Source organism: Pan paniscus, chromosome 7, assembly GCF_029289425.2.
Source record: "Pan paniscus chromosome 7, NHGRI_mPanPan1-v2.0_pri, whole genome shotgun sequence".
Lineage (NCBI taxonomy): Eukaryota > Metazoa > Chordata > Mammalia > Primates > Hominidae > Pan > Pan paniscus.
In genome coordinates, this window is record NC_073256.2 from 35,615,064 (window position 1) to 35,633,050 (window position 17,987).

Consider the following 17,987-nt stretch of genomic DNA (forward strand, 5'->3'; position numbering starts at 1 on the left):
TTTTCTATGCATTTTTGAAGAGAAATGGAAAGAGATGTGGGGGGGGGGGGGCGGTAACCTATAGCTATTTCGGGAGAGATTAGCTTGTTGTGTAATCCAGTCACAGAAAGATAATCGCAGACACCAGAGCTAAATTTCTTTGACTGAATTCATGTAAATCAGTATTTTTTTTTTTTACTTCTACACATGAATAAGAAGTAATTTCATTCACTGGGGTTGCTGTGTGGTGTAAATACACATATTCACTAATGTTAAGAAAAATTGTGCTTATTATGTATAGTAGTGATGCACATAATTTACACACACTCATTGATTGAAATGTTTCCCTGTGGATCAGGTGCGTTCATAATCAGATGAAGGAAAAGCAAAGGAAGCATTTATTTTCCATTTCGTGAATCATAAAATCAGAGGTTTGGGCTGACTACCTTTAGGTTCCCTTACGGTGTTTTTTGGGAACCGCTTTGGAGTCAGCTATCTGCTAAGTTTGGAATTGCCACCACGAAAGTAAACACCGTAGTGAGGAGCGGGTTGAGGAAAAGAATAAATAGTTGGTGGAAGGAACCACCGTACTCGAGGGAGGGGACAGTGGGAACGGCCCCTGTCACAATCACTCAATCATTTATCCAAAGCATCAACATTCTCAGAGCAAAGAACTTGTGTTTCTAACTCCAGAGGTGCCTGGATTCACAACCAAAAATGCTTCTTCCTCGCTCTCCACAGCCCCTCCCATGCCATACGCCGGCTCGGCACCCCCTCTTCGCTGTGCATTTCTGCTTCCCCCCAAAGCCCGAGTAGTAAAGGGAGGCTCCTCGCGGCCCCCGCGGGCTCCCAGGGACCCGCAAGTTGAAGCGCGAGGGTTCCACGCGGGCTGCGGGGACGCGGGCCTCCGTGCTGCAGACTTTCTCAGGGCGCCTGGGTCGCAGCAGGCGCGGAGTCCCGCGCGCAGCAGCTGCTCCGCCGGCCTCGCCTCCGACCCCCGCCCTGCGCCAAGCGCGGAAGCGCTCGCAACCCAACTGCCCCGGGTGCCGGAGGCCTAGGGAGGGGCCGCCACCGCCCCCTCCGCCCGGGGGCCAGCGCCGAGCAGCCCCCGCCTCCCCGGAATCCAGAGGCCGAGCCGGAGGCGGCGGGGCCACGGTGGGAGCCCGCGAGGTGGCCCGAGCCAGGGCTCCGTATCCCCGCAGAGCCCGCCCGAGGGCGCAGCCGGCCACGCCAGGGGAGGCGGCCGGGCGGCGGGGAACGGCGGGGGCGGAGCGCAGCCTCCCGACGCCGCCGCCTCACCGCCCCCCTCCGCCTCCTCGTCCTCCGCTCGCAGCCGCCGCCTCCGCCGGGCTGAGGAGCCGGGAGTCCGCCGCGCCGGCTCGGGGCTGCGGGATGGGGAGTTAGCGCCACGGCGGCGGCAGTGGCCGCAGCGCACCCCGCCGCCGCCCAGGAGCCCGTCCAGCCAGGGGTGCCGGGCCCGCCCAGCCCGCCCCGGAGCCAGGCCCGCGGGCGGCGGCGGAGCTGGGCAGGTGGATGCGGCTGGAAGATGGCGCCCTCGGGCCCGGGCAGCAGCGCCAGGCGGCGGTGCCGGCGGGTGCTGTACTGGATCCCGGTGGTCTTCATCACTCTCCTGCTCGGCTGGTCCTACTACGCCTACGCCATCCAGCTGTGCATAGGTGAGTGCGCCCCCCGCCGCGGCGCCCCCAGCGCAGCGCAGCCCACCCTGACTGTCCCGGGACGCTCAGCCGCGCCACCGCTCTCGCCCGCCGGATGCGCCCCGGGCGCTGCCAACCTGCCGCGTCCCGCCGGCTCCGCCGCCGAAAGCAGCCTCGGGGCAGCTTTTTCCACGCGCACGCCCCTCGCCCTCCCCTCCCAACTCTCGGGTTATGGTGCCGCCTCCGCCCCGCACTCGCCGCCGAGCCTCCCGCCGCCTTCCGCTCACCGCCGCCGCCCCGGCCACACCCCCTAGAGGGGCGGACGGTCCCCGGGACCGCTGTGGAGAGGGGAGGCCGAGGCCGGCGAGGTGCGCCGGGGGCTGAAGGGCTGAGCTGGGCCCGGCCCCGAGCTGCGCCAGACCCGCGCGGGGGTGCTGGCCTTGGCGGCGGAGCTGGATCCCTTGCTGGTTGGCGTCAATCCACTCGTTAGAAATTTGTGACAGCGCTCAGGGGCGTTTTTGCTGCCTTTATGATTTGAGGATTGCCAGTTGGACACTTTTCTAGTTAAAAAGGATGTGGAGGAGGTGAGCTACTAGAAAGTATTTTTGAGGACATGTGCAACACACTAAACCATAATTTAGGTGTTTGAACAGTAGGGAGAGAAAAAAAGAGGTGATCGTCTGAGGTTTTTACATCCAGAGAGCAAAGTGGCTCCAGTCCGAGTTCGAGGTTCCTGAATTGGTGGGTAGGATACTTTTAATGCTGAAGATTAAAATTTTTTAAAAAGTTGATTATTATGCACAAGTAGGGAGTACAATGATGTCGCTTAATGTAAGCTGGTTTCTACCTTCAGGGGTTTTATGAAAACTGATCTGGGTTATCAGAAAAAGATGTTAAAACAGAAAATGACCTTTCTGCCAGTGACTTGTGAATGCTTTCTGTGTTTCGTGCTCCACCTAACAAAGTGTCTGTTTTTGCCCTACCAAGTGCTAGCTTTGGGTGGGACAAGGGAAAAGATTAAATAGTGGCCTATTATATTGAGCCTTCACAAGCTCAGCATTTTCAAAGCCTCAAGATTCAGACATAAAATCTTGTCTGAAGCCATCTTACCTCAAAATGTTGCGCCTTGTGAGAAAGTGTCATAATAATACATCAAAATAATCACTGATGTAAGTTGTAAGAGAACCGAGACTTTTATTTCATATAGTTTTAAAATTTGCTGTTATTACTTGAAGGGATTTAGAAACAAGCTTAATAGTCCAAAAAAAAAAAAAACCTTGAGTCTGTTGTTAGGAAAAGATGAGGCTGTACAGGCATTATCATGAGGATGCATTTAGGTATGCAGTCGTCAAGTCATCTAAAATATATAGGAAAGGACGTGTAGTAAATTTTGTATTAGCTGTTAATATTAAAATAGCTTGCCTTATTGAGATAGACTGTATATGTTACATAACTGTTGGGAACCTTTGTTGTGTTTCATTCCTTCGTCCTCTTAAAAACAGTGACCAGTATCGATTAATATAACCTGCAAAGAAGGGACATCCTAGAAGGCCTTCATTATCAAAATAGCCTATTCTCCTGTATTATCACATTAAGCTAAGACGCTTATCTTGGTACAGTGTCTCATGTCCATTAAGAAGAAGCATTTGAAGGCAGAGAGAGCTCTTCTGCCCGTTAGAAGGATGTCTGCTCCTAGCTGAGGTGCTATATGGCAGATCTTACTATTGTATTGGGTAGACAGGTGATGGGGAAGGAACTAAATGGAAAATTGCTATTATATCTGAATCGTATGTTTATATGTACTTTCTGTAAGTTTAAGACAAATCTAGAGTATCCATAAAATCCGCATCAGTATTTTAGTAAGTGACGATTTGACTAAGAGGAAGAATGCCTCTTTTTAAACTGCCTAAGTGGCGTGGCCTGTAATTGATACCTTATCTATCACTTCTTGTCCCTGCCTGCCTGGCGCAATGCCTGTCTGCCTGGCGCAATGCCTGTCTGCCTGGCCTGGCGCAATGCCTGCCACATTGAAAGCAACAGTAAGTGGTCTTGAATAAACAAATAAATGATTCAGAGGCACTATCTCCTAGGTTTTCAGAAAGTAGCTTTTATATTTTTATTGCTGTAGAAACAAAAAGTAATTGTTATGAAAGATCTAGATTCTAGAGTCTAAGAAGGAAGAACAAGTTGAAGCTGAATTTGATTCTAGAGACCATGGCAGTTTATGACTGGCAAGCTTTGCATAGCCTTGGTTGAGTGGGAAGTTGAAATTTCCTTATAGGCACTGGGAAAGATGGCGACTAGTGTGACTGACACACAAAACCAGACTCCCAGACTCCTTTCCTTTTCACAGACAAAGCAAATGGAAATACCAGCCCCCACCCCACCCCCAGCATTAATCACATCTCAGACTGCCCTGCCTTTTGAAGATTCTTTTTCTCTTGGAAGTTGCCATTTACAAGCAGATTTTCCAAATTTCTTCCATAAAACATTGGCCAAGGTTGGGACCAGAGTGTGGGGGTCGAGGGCTGGGAACTGGATCAGGTAGCAAATGGAATAGAAGAAACAAGGTGATTTACCCTGGTCCTCCTTCCGCATCTGCTCTCAGCTAGGGATGACCCTGAATATAAATTATTCTGTGCCCTTTGCTGAATGAACTGCAATTTAGGAGTAGTGCTTATCCTGGTATCCTTGGAAACTGGAGATAATGATTCTCATTACAGTTAGTTTCTATATTTAACAACGTGGATGTATGTGGCTCTCTAGGCACTTTTTCAGTTAGCATAATTTTTGCTTAGTGTTTGTATTTTATAAAAATAACCTCTTTTTGGAATACGTCTATATGTAAAATATATGGGATGTACATATATTGTGTGAGAGTCAAGTATTTTTGGTTAAGTCAGCTTCCTATTCTGCTAAAGAAAAGATCACAAAAGACAGTTATACTTCTAATCATTTGGACCACGTTTATCTCGTTTGTTGATGAACGAGGCTCTTCTATTCCTATTCCTCCCCCTCCATCCTTTCCTTCCCTTACCACTCCTTTTCCCTCTCCCCTGTCCCTCCTGTCCCTCTCTCCACTCCTGGCTTCTTTCGTGTCTTAACTCTCTTTGCTCTCTTTAGATATTAGGTTGGTTTCCATCAAGTAAGATAAACTCAAAGGTAACATTTGTACGGGAAACTTTAGGATGCACTATGAGAGGGAGTGAGGGTGGTCTGCAGCCTCAGGCATGCTCCATTCAGCGAGCACACGACGTGGTTTATGTTTTACAGATCCCTTGTGGCTGCTGCTGTGTTAACTTCGCTTGTTGAAGAAGGTTCACTGAAGTTTCCCCTTTTAAGTGCTAACATTTAAATTGTTTTAACTATTTCATACCGTTTTCTTTATTTCAAATTTACCGAAAAGTTTCAATAGTACAGGAAACTTCCACATACCCTTGTGTAACCAGTTCAGTTCCCATTTTTCTTAAATATATTACTTTCCTGCTCCTTAGGCAGGTGCTATGAGACGTTTATGATGATGTTGCGCACTTATGTAGTTCTGAATTTGCGTATGGTTTTAGTTTCGTCATTTTAAACAATCATGAATTTTGAAAAGCTTAAAGGTCATCCAGGCTAACCCCTTCTGTATTTTTAAATGAAAGAGTTAAACTAAATTCCAGAGTTGCCACAAGTTCAATGTTCTTCCTCTGAGTTACCTAGCGGAGGTGTCAACTATGACCTTAGCTGCTGTGATGCAGATGTCCAGATGTCTCCTTTTCCCAGCAAAGCCCTCTCCAAATATCTTAGCCCATTGAAGTTATGCAGCAACTCTTTTTAACTTTATTATCGTTTACAGAGAGTTGACAGAGCTCTGAAAATAAGCCAACAGTCTTTACACAATTTTAGAGTTTTAAAGGGCTTTGTAGTTTGGGGCTATATAGTACGTATTTTTGGCTTTGCAAGCCGTGTGGTCTCTGTTCCAGCCACTCAACTCTTAGAGAGCGGCCATAGAAGATACTTTAACAAATGGGAGTGGCTTTTATTCAACAAAAATATGTGGCCAATCTTGGCCCTTGGGCAATAGTTTGCTGAGCTTTGGAGTATGTGGGAAGGTAGACCACTAGAATCTTGAGGTTTTACTCGCAGTTTTGCTGTCTTTATTACTAAACATCCTTCAGCAGTGATTGCAGCCTATTATATTCCACAGTGATTATAATACTTAGGGATCAGTTTGAGAGATACGCAGCCATGTTTTCATTCTTTTAAACAAACAAGAAAACAAACATCCCTAAGAACAAAATACATAAAGCCTCCTACTTGGATTCTGTGAAGTTATGACCTACCATTCATTCAAGGCCACTGCAGACTCAAGGATAGAGACTGCTGGGGCTCTCAATTGTTTTCCAGCATGAAATGAATTTGAGCTACACAGAAGAAGAAATGTATTCTTGTTATTGATTTTAAACTGTTGCTTTATATTATTAATATCTTGATATTCCTGATACTTAAACTATTACTTTAAAAACTGTGTAGGACAATAAAGCATTTTTCACAAAAAAGAACAGGCAGTAGATCTTGGGAATACAGATGTTCTATTAAGTTGATGCAAAAGTAATTGCAGTTTTTGCCATTAGTTGGTTTTGCCAGCTGTTTTAAATATTAAAATAGTTTTAAGTGGAATGTAAGGCACATCCATAGAAAACTGATGTATGCAAAACATTTAATGCCTACATCACCTTAGAAATGATTACTTATTGGCCAGCACGGTGGCTCACCCTTGTAATCCCAGCACTTTGGGAGGCCAAGGTGGGAGGATCAGTTGAGGTCAGGAGTTTGAGACCAGCCTGGCCAACATAGTGGAACCCTGTCTCTACCAAAAAATACAAATATTAGCCAGGTGTGGTGGTGCGTGCCTGTAGTCACAGCTGCTCGGGAGGCTAAGGCAGAAGAAATTGCCTGAACCGGGGAGGCAAAGGCTACAGTGAGCCGAGATCACACCACTGCACTTCAGCCTGGGGTGACAGAGCGAGACCCTGTCTCAAAAAAAAACAAAAAAAATTATTAGTTGTTAGCAATATGATTCAAAATATATTCTGTGACTTTTCTTGATATTGTTGAATATTTTAAAGATTTGAATTTATGTGAATAGGGTAATAAAAACTCAACATTTCTTCAAATCAAAAATTCAAATGTATAAAATATGATATGTTCCAAACTCTTGATCCGTGCTGCCATTTTACTTTAATATAAATGGTCAAGTCGGAAAGGGGAGTAAGAGAAAGGGCTCTGCTTAATGCTTTTTTTGGTTCCATTTAGTGTGTCAGAGACTTCCTTTTCTTTTGATGTACTGGACAATGCAGCATTACTATTTGCTATTAAACCCTATTAGAGAAAAACATTTAAGGCAATTAGCACAGTCTTAGCATGTACAAATGCGCAATAAATGTTGAATGAATTAATCTCATAGTTTCTACTTAGTCTTATTCAATTGTATAATGCAAATAAGTGAGAGGACAGGATCTGGGGTCAAACCTCAGTTTAAACTGAGGCTTATTATGGAAAAGTTCGCTTGCAATTGCTTACTGAGAATGTCTTCCATGCCATTAAATTGGTACTTGCAGGAATGTTTCCAGTAATTAAACAGAAGCTGATGGGATGGTTTCTTAAATCAAGATAATTAATTGTCTCTAGAGAAGGTGTGTTTCCATGAGGTTAGAAAGAAGGCAGCTTCTTGAGGGCTTGGGTAGGGTTCATTCAAAAGCATTTACTTGCCAGGCATTTCCCGCCACAGAAATGATTTAGAAGATAACTTAATAGAGATCTTTTCCTAGTAGTCAGGAAAAAAAACAGCCTCTGGGAAAAAACCCAAAACCAAAGCTTTCTAGCTGGCTTGGGCATGAGGAGAGGAGTTGCCACCTTTCCGGATGCCATTTCCACAGCAGAGTGGTAGGAAAGCAGAAATGGAAAGCAAAACGTCTCACTCCTAGACATGTGAGTTGGCTGCCTGGCCAATGGAAAAGGATAAACAATGAGGCAGGTAAAAAGAGCTTTTGGGGAGCACGTAAGTAGAAATGAATTTTAAGTCATGTTACAGATCTTACCACATATATTTAGTGGTTGACATAGTCTCAGAGTAAGATTATAAGCAGCAGTGTGTGCCTCTGCTATGAAGTAGGAGGTTGTTTTAGCTCCCTCACTTCTTACCTGATGCTCAGGCCACTTTTACTCTGCCCAGGGCCTGTGACCTTGTGGGTGAAACTGGGCATGAATGCAACTCTCTGAATCTACGGCGAGCCTGGAGAGCTTAGCTTAGAAATGGACAGAAACGAAGGGCAGGCGGGTGAAGCGGAGCTGACGTTGCACCTGAGGAACCGCCTTTGGAAAGAGCTGTTGCCTGGCAGCCGGTCACCACAGAGCGCTGGAACCACCTGTGCTCCAGGCTCCCCCAGCCTGGTAACAGCGGGTCCAGTGTTCCAGCCTGGGCAGTGTCCAGCTGGCAGGGCTGAGGTGGTTGCGCCCACATCTCAGGCTGCATGGTCCAGCGAGCTCAGGTGTTTGATCTTTTTTCGTTACCATGGTGAGAAGTGTGCTAGTGGGGAAAAAAGACAAATGTATCCCATAGATGAGTATATATGGGGGCGAGGGGTTCTCCATGAAATGGTCCTCATTGATTTTTTTGTTTCATTTGTTTTTATGTTTTATCTTGATGGAGAATTTGTGATTTTCCTTCTCAGAAAAATAGAGCTATACTTACATTTCATAATTTATACTGCTGATTTATGCCACTGCGTTTTGACAGTTGTATCATATCACCCAGCCTTCTCTTCTCCAGGAAGTGGTGTATTCATGGGTCCCCTGAGATTCCAGCACTGCTTATGATGAGTGTAGAAATTTTATCTTGTCTATCTTGCAGAATGACAGATTAGAATATGGCATAGATTCTTAATGCTGTCTGTTGGGAAAACAATATTCTAAAGATGATTAGAAAGACAGTTTTAATATTATGTGGAATTCTGTTATTACATATTACCATTTAGAAATACTACAGAGAATTTATAATGAAAGCATAAAATAATTGAATGAGGTTTTTAATAGTCCATTAGAAAATTGTTGAAAATTTTTTCCTAATTCCTTTAAGGGAATTTTATTATAATTGTCTTGATTGTTGTTTCAATCAAATGGCAGAAGTGAAAAGGGCGAAATTATCAAGGCAGGGGGTAGGAGGAGGAGGCGCTGGGTAGGATGCTCTGATTTCTTGAGAACAATAGGATAGCTGTAAAGAAACCAGACATGATTGCTTGAGAATTTTCCTTTCAAAATGATAATATCACACTTTATATCATTTATGTAGCATTTTTCCTAATTTGACTTTTTATCTGGCCATGACTTTTAAATTCAGTTATAAATATTAGTTGCCTGAAGTGTTATAAAATCCATTTTTATTTGAGAGATACTCACAAGCGAAAATATATGCTGCATTTCTCGTCTTAGCACTTCACTCTGAAGTGCATACTTAATGGTAGTTCATTTTAGGTATGTTATTGATTGGATTACATTTTAAAAATGCAAATGAGTAAGTGCGTTTATGGATGGCTGGGTTTTATTTCTTTGCCAGTATTTCTTCCTGGTGTCCTAAAGTTTCTCCTCATGTGAAGTATACAATTAAGCATTCCTGTCATACTTAAATTAATTAGACCTTTTATTCACTAGCATTGCCACCCCAGAGGAACAGAGTGGTGCAGGGGAGTTCATCAGCAAAATATACACTAAACAATAAAAAAAAACCTTTTTCTCTAATTCTTTTGAAACAAAACATCCAAATAATAAAATAGTTTCTAGGTAGTTGTCTATCTTCATGATCATGTTATAAAAGATATAATCCTTATAAAAATAAGTTCATATCGTTTCAAAAATTATGTGTGATTATAATTCAGTGAAATTTGGGAAACCAGAAGGGCTTTGTCATGATTACCTATTTTCTTACGTACAGATAAAATTAAATTCTGTCTCTGTGTTTACTGCATTATGTGAATGGATTTTCATCATATTTGAAGGGTATGTGACATGGAGTAAGGGTGAGTACATGGAGTAAGGTGACTTAAAATTCAGACTGAACTGTGTCCTTCATCCCTTTGGATCCCATGAGTCCTCTCGAAGAGCTGAATCAAAGTATGGCTTTTCACCAGATTTGTAGGGATGTGAGGAATGGTGTGATTTGGAATTGCGTTTGTAATGTACATAGCACGTTGGAAGTATTTTGGTAGGAAAGACAGTCCACTCCAGAACAGCTGAGCTGGAGCTGTAGTGAGAGACACCTGAGGCCAACTGCGAGCATGAAAAAGATTTCAATTATGAGTCTTACACTGAAAGTCATAAGCTTGCTCCAAATTCCAGGGGCTAACTTGTGATCAAGTTTACTACTAAATGGGCAACTCCATGTGACCTGTTTTAGGAAGAAAGGCAGTCAGGGATTTATGTACTTAACTATGACTAGTGATTAGCCAGGGCATCTTCAGAGAGGTCAGTGAATGGGAAAAGATAAAGGGCAGGGACCAGTTTGACTTAATCAAGGTCTTAATTGTAGCATATTTTAATGAAATGCAATTTATTCCAGGACTAATACCTACTGAAAATTAAGATATACAAAACAAAGAACTGTATGTCATTCAAAGGAGGGGGAAGGGTAGTGATTCACCATAGCCTCCCATAAACTTGCCCTTTTACAAATCCAAGAACTGAATGCATTTTAACTGTCCATAATTCATTGGACACCCTTTTAATTTATTCATTCAAAAAATATCTATTGACAGATGTTGGAGCTTACATTTCTAATTGGGGGAAGGAAAATGAAATAAAAAACATAAGTACATTAGACAATTTGTTAGAGGATCATCAGTGGCATGACACAAAGCAAAAAGTAGGGCAAGAAGGACTGAGAATGCTAGAGGAAGGTTTCAATTTTAAATACAGTAGCCAGAGAAGGAGAAGAACTCATGAAATTTAAGCAGAGAACTGAAGGAGCTGAAAGATTTAACCATGCGGGTATTGTGGAGAAATATATCTCCGGCCAGGGGAGTTTGATTTCCAAGCACAGAGGCAGGGGTCAACCCAGCATGTGTGAGGAAGAGCAAGGAGGTCATTTTGGCTGAAGTGTAGTGAGCAAGGGAAAGGGAAGTAGGTGACAGGTCAGAGATGTGGGGAGAAAGCAGAGATCATGGAGGGCCTCAGGCCAGAGGCCACTGTGAGGACTTTGGTTTTACGTGGGGTGACATGAGAATCCACTGCAGGGTGTTGAGTACAGAGGTGATGTGCTGCGACTTATTTGAAAAGATCTTTCTGGCCGCTGTGGACCTAGGCTACTGCATCAATCCAGGTGAGCGATGATGGTGTGTGAAACCATGGCGTGGGCACTGGAAATGGTGAGAGGTGGTCAGATTCTGGACGTATTTTTACAGTAGCGACAGCAGAACTCATAGACAGATTTGAGTTGTGTAAGAAAGAACGGAGTCAAAAATGATTCCATTGTTTTTGACCCATACAACCGAAAGGATGATCAGTTGAGACGCAGAAGGCATCAGTTAGGTGGCGTGGAGGGTTGCATTAGATCTGGAATGGATGTGCTGTCATGAAATAGAGGTGCTGAGTAAGCAGTTGCACACATGAAGTTGGCATTTGGGAGAGAGGTATAGAATGTGGGAATAAATTCAGGAGTCTTCAGCATGTAAGTGGATTTAAAGACTTGGCACTGGATACATTTGTTCTACCACATGTGAGAACGTAAATGAGCAGAGAAATGGACCAAAGATGACCAACACTGAGAGTTCAGGAGATGAGTAGGAACCAGCAAAGAAGACTGAGAAGGAGCGCCCAATGACGGGAAGGAAAACTGAGAGAGTGTGGTGTCCTGAAGCCTGGGGAGGAAAGGGTATCAAGGAGGAGGGAGGAATCAACATTGCCACATGTACTGGCCCATCAAGTTGGGAAGGACAGAGAATTTAACAATGTGCACATTGAACCCTTGTTTTGAACTTATTACTGACTCTGATGACTTTCAATGTAATTTACAAGGTTACCAAAAAGAATCTTGTATACCAGTGTACGAGTTGCTGGGATATCTGAATTAATTCAATCCAAGTTAAAAAGGCTTTACTCTGTTAGGCAAGCTTAACTTTTCTTATTATCTGAAAATAATCTACAGAAAATTTCATGAGCGGTAACCATGTCTGGTTTATGCACTCTTATAGCCCTGGTATCTAACACAGACGTTGACACGTACTAACATTTGGGACATATGTTTCTTGGATGAATCAAAAGATGAGTGCCAGCTAAACTTGTTCAGTTTGAGCCCTCTGAGCAGGGTGGACCTCTCAAGCAACAAAGAATGTTGAATCCTACATGAGGGGATTATCTATTTTGGCTTTTTACTCTTTGATCATCCAGATGTTTATAAACAAGCTGGTAATACTTTTTTTTTTTTACTTTTTTTTTTTTTTTGAGACAGTCTCGCTCTGTCATCCAGGCTGAAGTGCGATGGTGCAATATTGGCTCACTGCAACCTCCGCCTCCCGAGTTCAAGTAATTCTCCCGCCTCAGCCTCTCAAGTAGCTGGGATTACAGGCACCTGCCATCATGCCGGGCTAATTTTTCCATTTTTGTAGAGACGGGGTTTCACCATGTTGGCCAGGCTGGTCTTGAACTCCTGACCTCAGGTGATTCGGCCTCCCAAAGTGCTGGGATTATAGGTGTGAGCCACCACGCCCGGCCACAAGCTGGTGATATTTTTATGGTTTCACATATAACAATAAAAAAACCTTTTTTTCTTTCTGGACGTTAAAATGTTATCTGTAATGAGAATTTAGATGATCAAGTTAATTGTAGAACTCACTTGAAAATTTAAAAGATAAATTATATGTGTAATAGAATAAGTAATATCCTCATATATCTATAATAAAAATAATAAATAAGAACAATTTAGAATGTAAAATTTTTGCCCCAGTATACTTATAAAATAATCACAAAAAAATGAGTGAAATGCATTTGCAGGAAACACTCCAACAGCATTGCCTAGAGATAACTGTAGTCCGTTTTAGTAGTTTTCAGATAATTCGCCCCCACCCGCCCTTAATGTGCTAAAATTGTTACCCTTTTTAGATTTAAAAAGACCTTCTAACATGTGTTTCAATTTTCTTTTTCCTTGTCCCAGCCTTCTCAGAGTATACTGAATATAATTTAGCTCTGATTTAAGGCAGTAAATCCGAGATAGATACATGTATCAAGCTACTCTCCAAGACCCTTGGAGTTTGAGGATTTTACATTCTATTTCATCTATTTCCTATTGACTGAAAAAGGTCAAGGAAGACCGGAATTTTGGCTCGGCATTCTTTTGAATCTCAAGCACTGAGAATCTGGGGAGACTTGTGAATGAGCCGCTTAGCATGCGGAAATGCCTAACTAGGCATACACAGCTCAACAAAGCTTTGTTTTTCTCTGCTTATCACTTCTGGGGTTACTTTTATGAGATGTTAAACAACAGTGAAAACTTTTAACCATGGAAGTGACCAGAGGTGAGAAAACTTTAGCTAATGTTGATTTTTAACTTAATTTGTGGTTTGAGAATAAGCCCTAGAGCAGATTTTTTTTTATTTTTTATTGTAAAATATTGATAACATAAAAATTTTCCATTTTAACCATTTTTAAGTATACAGATTAGTGTCATTAAGTACATTCAAAATGCTGTGCGATCATCACTACTGTCCATTTTCCAACTTTGTCATCTTCCCAAACTGCATCGCTGTGCGGTTAACACTAACCCTCATTCTTCCCTCCCCCACCCTCTGGCAGCCACCATTCTACTTTCTGCCTCCGTGAGTCCAGCTGTCCAGGTAGCTCCTATGAGTGGAATCATACAATATTTGTCCTTTTGAATCTAGTTTATTTCACTTATGTAATATCTTCAGAGTTCACCTGTGTTGTAGCATGTGTCAGAATTTCATTTTTTCAAAGTTCACCTCTGTTGTAGCGTTTGTCAGAATTTCATTTTTTCAAAGGCCGAATAATATTTCGTGGCATGTATATATCAGATATTGTTTATCCATTAATGGAGGTTTGAGTTGTTTCTACCTTTTTGGCTATTCTGAATAATGCTGCTGTGAACAGTATACAGAAATACCTGTTTGAGTCCCTGCTTTAAATTCTTTTGGTAGATACCTAAGAGTGGAATTGGTCAGTCATATGGTAATTCTGTGTTTAATTTTTTGAGGACACCATACTGTTTTAATGGAGCAGGTGATTTTTGATGCAGGTGTCACCCAGAGAAGCCTATATATGCCCTTGTAAACATGTCCAAATTTGAAGGTCTCTAGAGGTATCCATGAGATGTATCAGTGTCACTGCAGCAATTTTTTTTTTTTTTTTTTACCATCTTGCCATTTCATGGTTCAGCAGAAAAGCTGATGGGCAGGGGATTGTGAAGAATCCCATGTTGCCCATATGGTGGCCTTCATTACTGGGTAGTGTGTTCCTTATGAGAGTGCTGGTCATCGGGCATGCCCAGGGCAGAAAACTCGAGGGCCTCTAGCTTACTGCATATAGGCAGGAATTCAACAACAGTTTTTGAGTAGCCAGAGTCCAGAGCACAGAAATGACAGATGGAAATTTAATCTTGAAAGAACATATTAGCAGGTGGAAATGGTACGCAAACTGATAAAGAGGAGCGGGTGGGAAGGAGGGGAAGTATGCCGTGAATGCATCATGAATACATGTGAGTGCATGGTGTCAATCATGAACTCGATTCTGATCCACAGCACAGGGACTGAACATGATTTATAAATGAAGAGCAAGGTTTTTGTTTTGCCCAAAGATCCAGAGTAAGTGAAATGATTTTAGTAAGAGAAAGCATAAATCCACACATAAAATTAGGGGAGAGATACAGGCGGGAAACCTGAGACGCAGTTTACACATGGAGCAGAGGAAGAGACTCATTCCAAATATTGATGACTGGATTCTTCAATTCCTTGCATAATTTTTTTTTAGAACTTCTCACTTACATTAATGAATACATCTAGTATATAAACAGGTGGTACTTGTATAATATTACACTATTACAATATGTTTTGTCTTTAAGCAGTAGTCGTGGAAATCTTTCAACTGTGGGTGGCCAGATAATGACAATGTCAGATTTATTTTGGCTGTGACTGAATATACATACTGTTTCAGCAATTGCTGTCAGAGAGATTGGGCTAGTGCTGTAGGTGAATGCAGTGTTGGGCGAGAGTATGATTTGCTTCAAGTAAGAAGAGAAAGGCATTGTATAATTCCAGCTGGGATCAAGAAAGTTTGTGTATGTTTACTTTATGAATATATGACAGTGAAGTTACAGAAGAAAATAGTGCTTCTCAGTGACCCAATACTGAAGGGTGAGCTAGTGAATAGGTGGATACTCTTGAATGTTTTAATAGATATTGTGACCCAGTGCTATCGTGCAGCGATTACTGCTGGTGCTAGTGTTGGTTTAAATCTTTGATTTCATCTCTTCCAGTGTGCCACTGTAAATTTTATTCCAATGAGCTCATAAACACAAAGGTAGGAATTACATCCTTATATAGTTTCTTTCTCTGGAGAGTTGTAAAGTACTTATAAGTGTCAAATAATTTTATGAACCTAGAAATAATTGGATTAATTTTTAAATGTGTTACGTGTGCCTGTACTCTGGTCATATAGTACTCAACATATAGCTGCTAACCCTGCTAGATGGTTTTAGAACGTTGCCTGTTTCCTTGGAGATGCAGAAAAGATGCATTGGTTTTTCTCCTTAATAAATCAAACAGCTAATAACGTTTGGTCATGAAAAATAAGGAACTCTCAGCATTGTCCTTTATGATAATTCTGAGTATACCAGATAATAAGAAACTGATGTAAGGACATTAAAAAATACTCTACAAAAATTGTTTCAACTTGATTGTATATATTTTTTAAATGATGAAATAACCAATATACATGTGGGACTTTTTGCATGCTACCAATAAATAAATACATCCACACATATATAAGAAAGTTGAGTGTTACATTGGGCAAAATAATCATTGAGGCACTTCCAATTCTAAAATTTTGGTTCTGACTAATAAGGGGAGTATTTCAGGACATAAATCCCTAGTTGACATTCCCCTGGGTGGTAAATAGCCATTATGTGGAAAGCAGGCAGATCTTTGTTGAGGGTGTAGTATCCACCATAGACTTACATGGTTCTACGGAGTCAGTCATGGCCTCTGTGGTCTTTCCTCAAGAAGGGAATCTGGAATTGGAAAGGAAGGGGGTGGGGCTGAAACGATTCAGTGATTGTAGGAACTTGGAGTTGAGTTGTAGCCATGTGTAGAAAAGGAAAGACCCATACAACTCTATCTAAACAGGAGAAGTAAACTTACAGCTGCCCTCAAATCTGCACAACTTGCTGGCACTAGGAGCCTCTTCTATTTTAATTTGAGACAGGGATTATAGGATTCCATTGAGTAAGCTTTGAAATGAGGACACTAAGATCAGGGGGCCAGCCCTGAGATCAGATTTCCTTATTTATCTACATTGCTTAGTGCAGTCAGTGATTCAGAAATGGTCCTTCCCTTTGCCAAGATGAAAGTGGCAGTGAGTTTTTCATGGCCGTCATTATGAGGTGACGTCTTTATTCCTTTTTCAGAACTGATAGATTGAAAGACCCACACATTCCTAATGATTTAAATACAAACATTCAGTGAATGTTTACCCAGCCTTCAATTAGATACGTTAGATTTTACACCATCTGTTTCTGTCGAGTAGAGCTGCTTAGCTATTTAGAGCAATGATTTGGTCATCAAATTGCTACAGAAATGATGTTGAATTCCACCACATGTGACAACATGGATGAACCTGGAAGACATTGGGCTACATGAGAAAAAGCCAGTCACAGAAGGACAGATACTGCCTTCTTCTGCTTGTATGAGGTGTAATGCCCAACCTTGTTTTTACTAACCCTGTTTTTAGACTCTCCCTTTCCTTTAATCACCTAGCCTTGTTTCCACCTGAATTGACTCTCCTCTAGCTAAGAGAGCCAGACAGACTCCATCTTGGCTCTTTCACTGGCAGCCCCTTCCTCAAGGACTTAACTTGTGCAAGCTGACTCCCAGCACATCCAAGAATGCAATTAACTGATAAGCTACTGTGGCAAACTATATCCGAAGTTCCCAGGAATTCGTCCGATTGATAACGCCCGAAGCCCCGCGTCTTTCACCTTGTTAATAGTCTTAAAGCCCCTGCACCTGGAACTGTTTACTTTCCTGTATCCATTTATCCTTTTAACTTTTTTGCCTACTTTACTTCTGTAAAATTGTTTTAACTAGACCCTGCCTCTCCTTTCTAAACCAAAGTATAAAAGAAAATCTAGCCCCTTTTTCAGGGCCGAGAGAACTTTGAGCGTTAGCTGTCTCTTGGCCGCCGGCTAAATATACGGACTTTTAATTCGTCTCAAAGTGTGGCGTTTTCTCTAACTCGCTCGAGCACAGCAGAGGTATCTACAATAGTCAACTAAAGGAAACAGAGACCGTTTGGTGGTTGCCAGGGGCTGAAGGGAGAAGCAGATGAGGGGTGGGCTGCAGTTCATTGGGTATAAAGTTTCAGTTACGTTAGATGAATAAGTTCTAGAGATCGGCTCTACATCCATGTGCCTATACTCAACCCACACGGTATTATGCACTTACAGTTATTTCAGAGAGTAGATCTCAAGTCTTCTTAATGCAGTAAATTATAATAATAAAGAAATGCTGAGTAACACTTATAACCTGGAGACTTTTATAAACGTGAGGATTAAGAGCTGCCAACCAGGAGAGATCCATATTCTGTCTCTCTTAATGTCAGTGTCTACATGTGAGAAATGTGTTTTAGGAGTGTGCCTGTGTAGTACAAATTGGAGTAATTATCGTTCCTCCTTTCTTCTGCTGTGGATGGAGGTCAGGAAGCCTATCCCATCTCTTACTCTTTCTAGTATCACCATTTTACTGTTGCTCTAGGAACCCAGAGCCCCGTTCCTCCCCAAATTCTTGAAGTGTGATGGTTAGGAAAGTCCATATTCAGGTAGTGCCCTGAAATATGGCCAATAATTTGAATTTTTTGTATCCAAAGTTTGTAAAATTATGTTTGCAGAGGTTTTAAGTTGGTTGGTGGAGCAAGGGTGACCAGAAGAGGACGTTTTAAACCCTACTTTCTAGAGTGACCCAGATCAGAAGTAACGGAGTGGCGGGAGTATCAAGCACAGACCAAGAACTGAGAGCAAGCAAGGAAGAGAACAGCTGCCCAGGACAAAGCAGCCCAGTGGCTGCGAGGCATCCGATGTCACAGATCCTGGCAGGC

The 17,987-nt window shown here is 42.4% G+C and overlaps 1 protein-coding gene across 1 annotated transcript in view; it reads left to right on the top strand.

The window, feature by feature from the left end:
- The first annotated feature begins 1,288 nt into the window (after positions 1 to 1,288).
- The window catches only part of ZDHHC2 (zinc finger DHHC-type palmitoyltransferase 2), a 66,178-nt gene continuing 49,479 nt past the window's right edge, over positions 1,289 to 17,987 (top strand). The window contains exon 1 of the mRNA XM_034965693.4: positions 1,289 to 1,655. Coding sequence (XP_034821584.1) covers positions 1,526 to 1,655 — 130 coding nt within the window. The 5' untranslated portion in view covers positions 1,289 to 1,525. The remainder of the gene's footprint in view (positions 1,656 to 17,987) is intronic.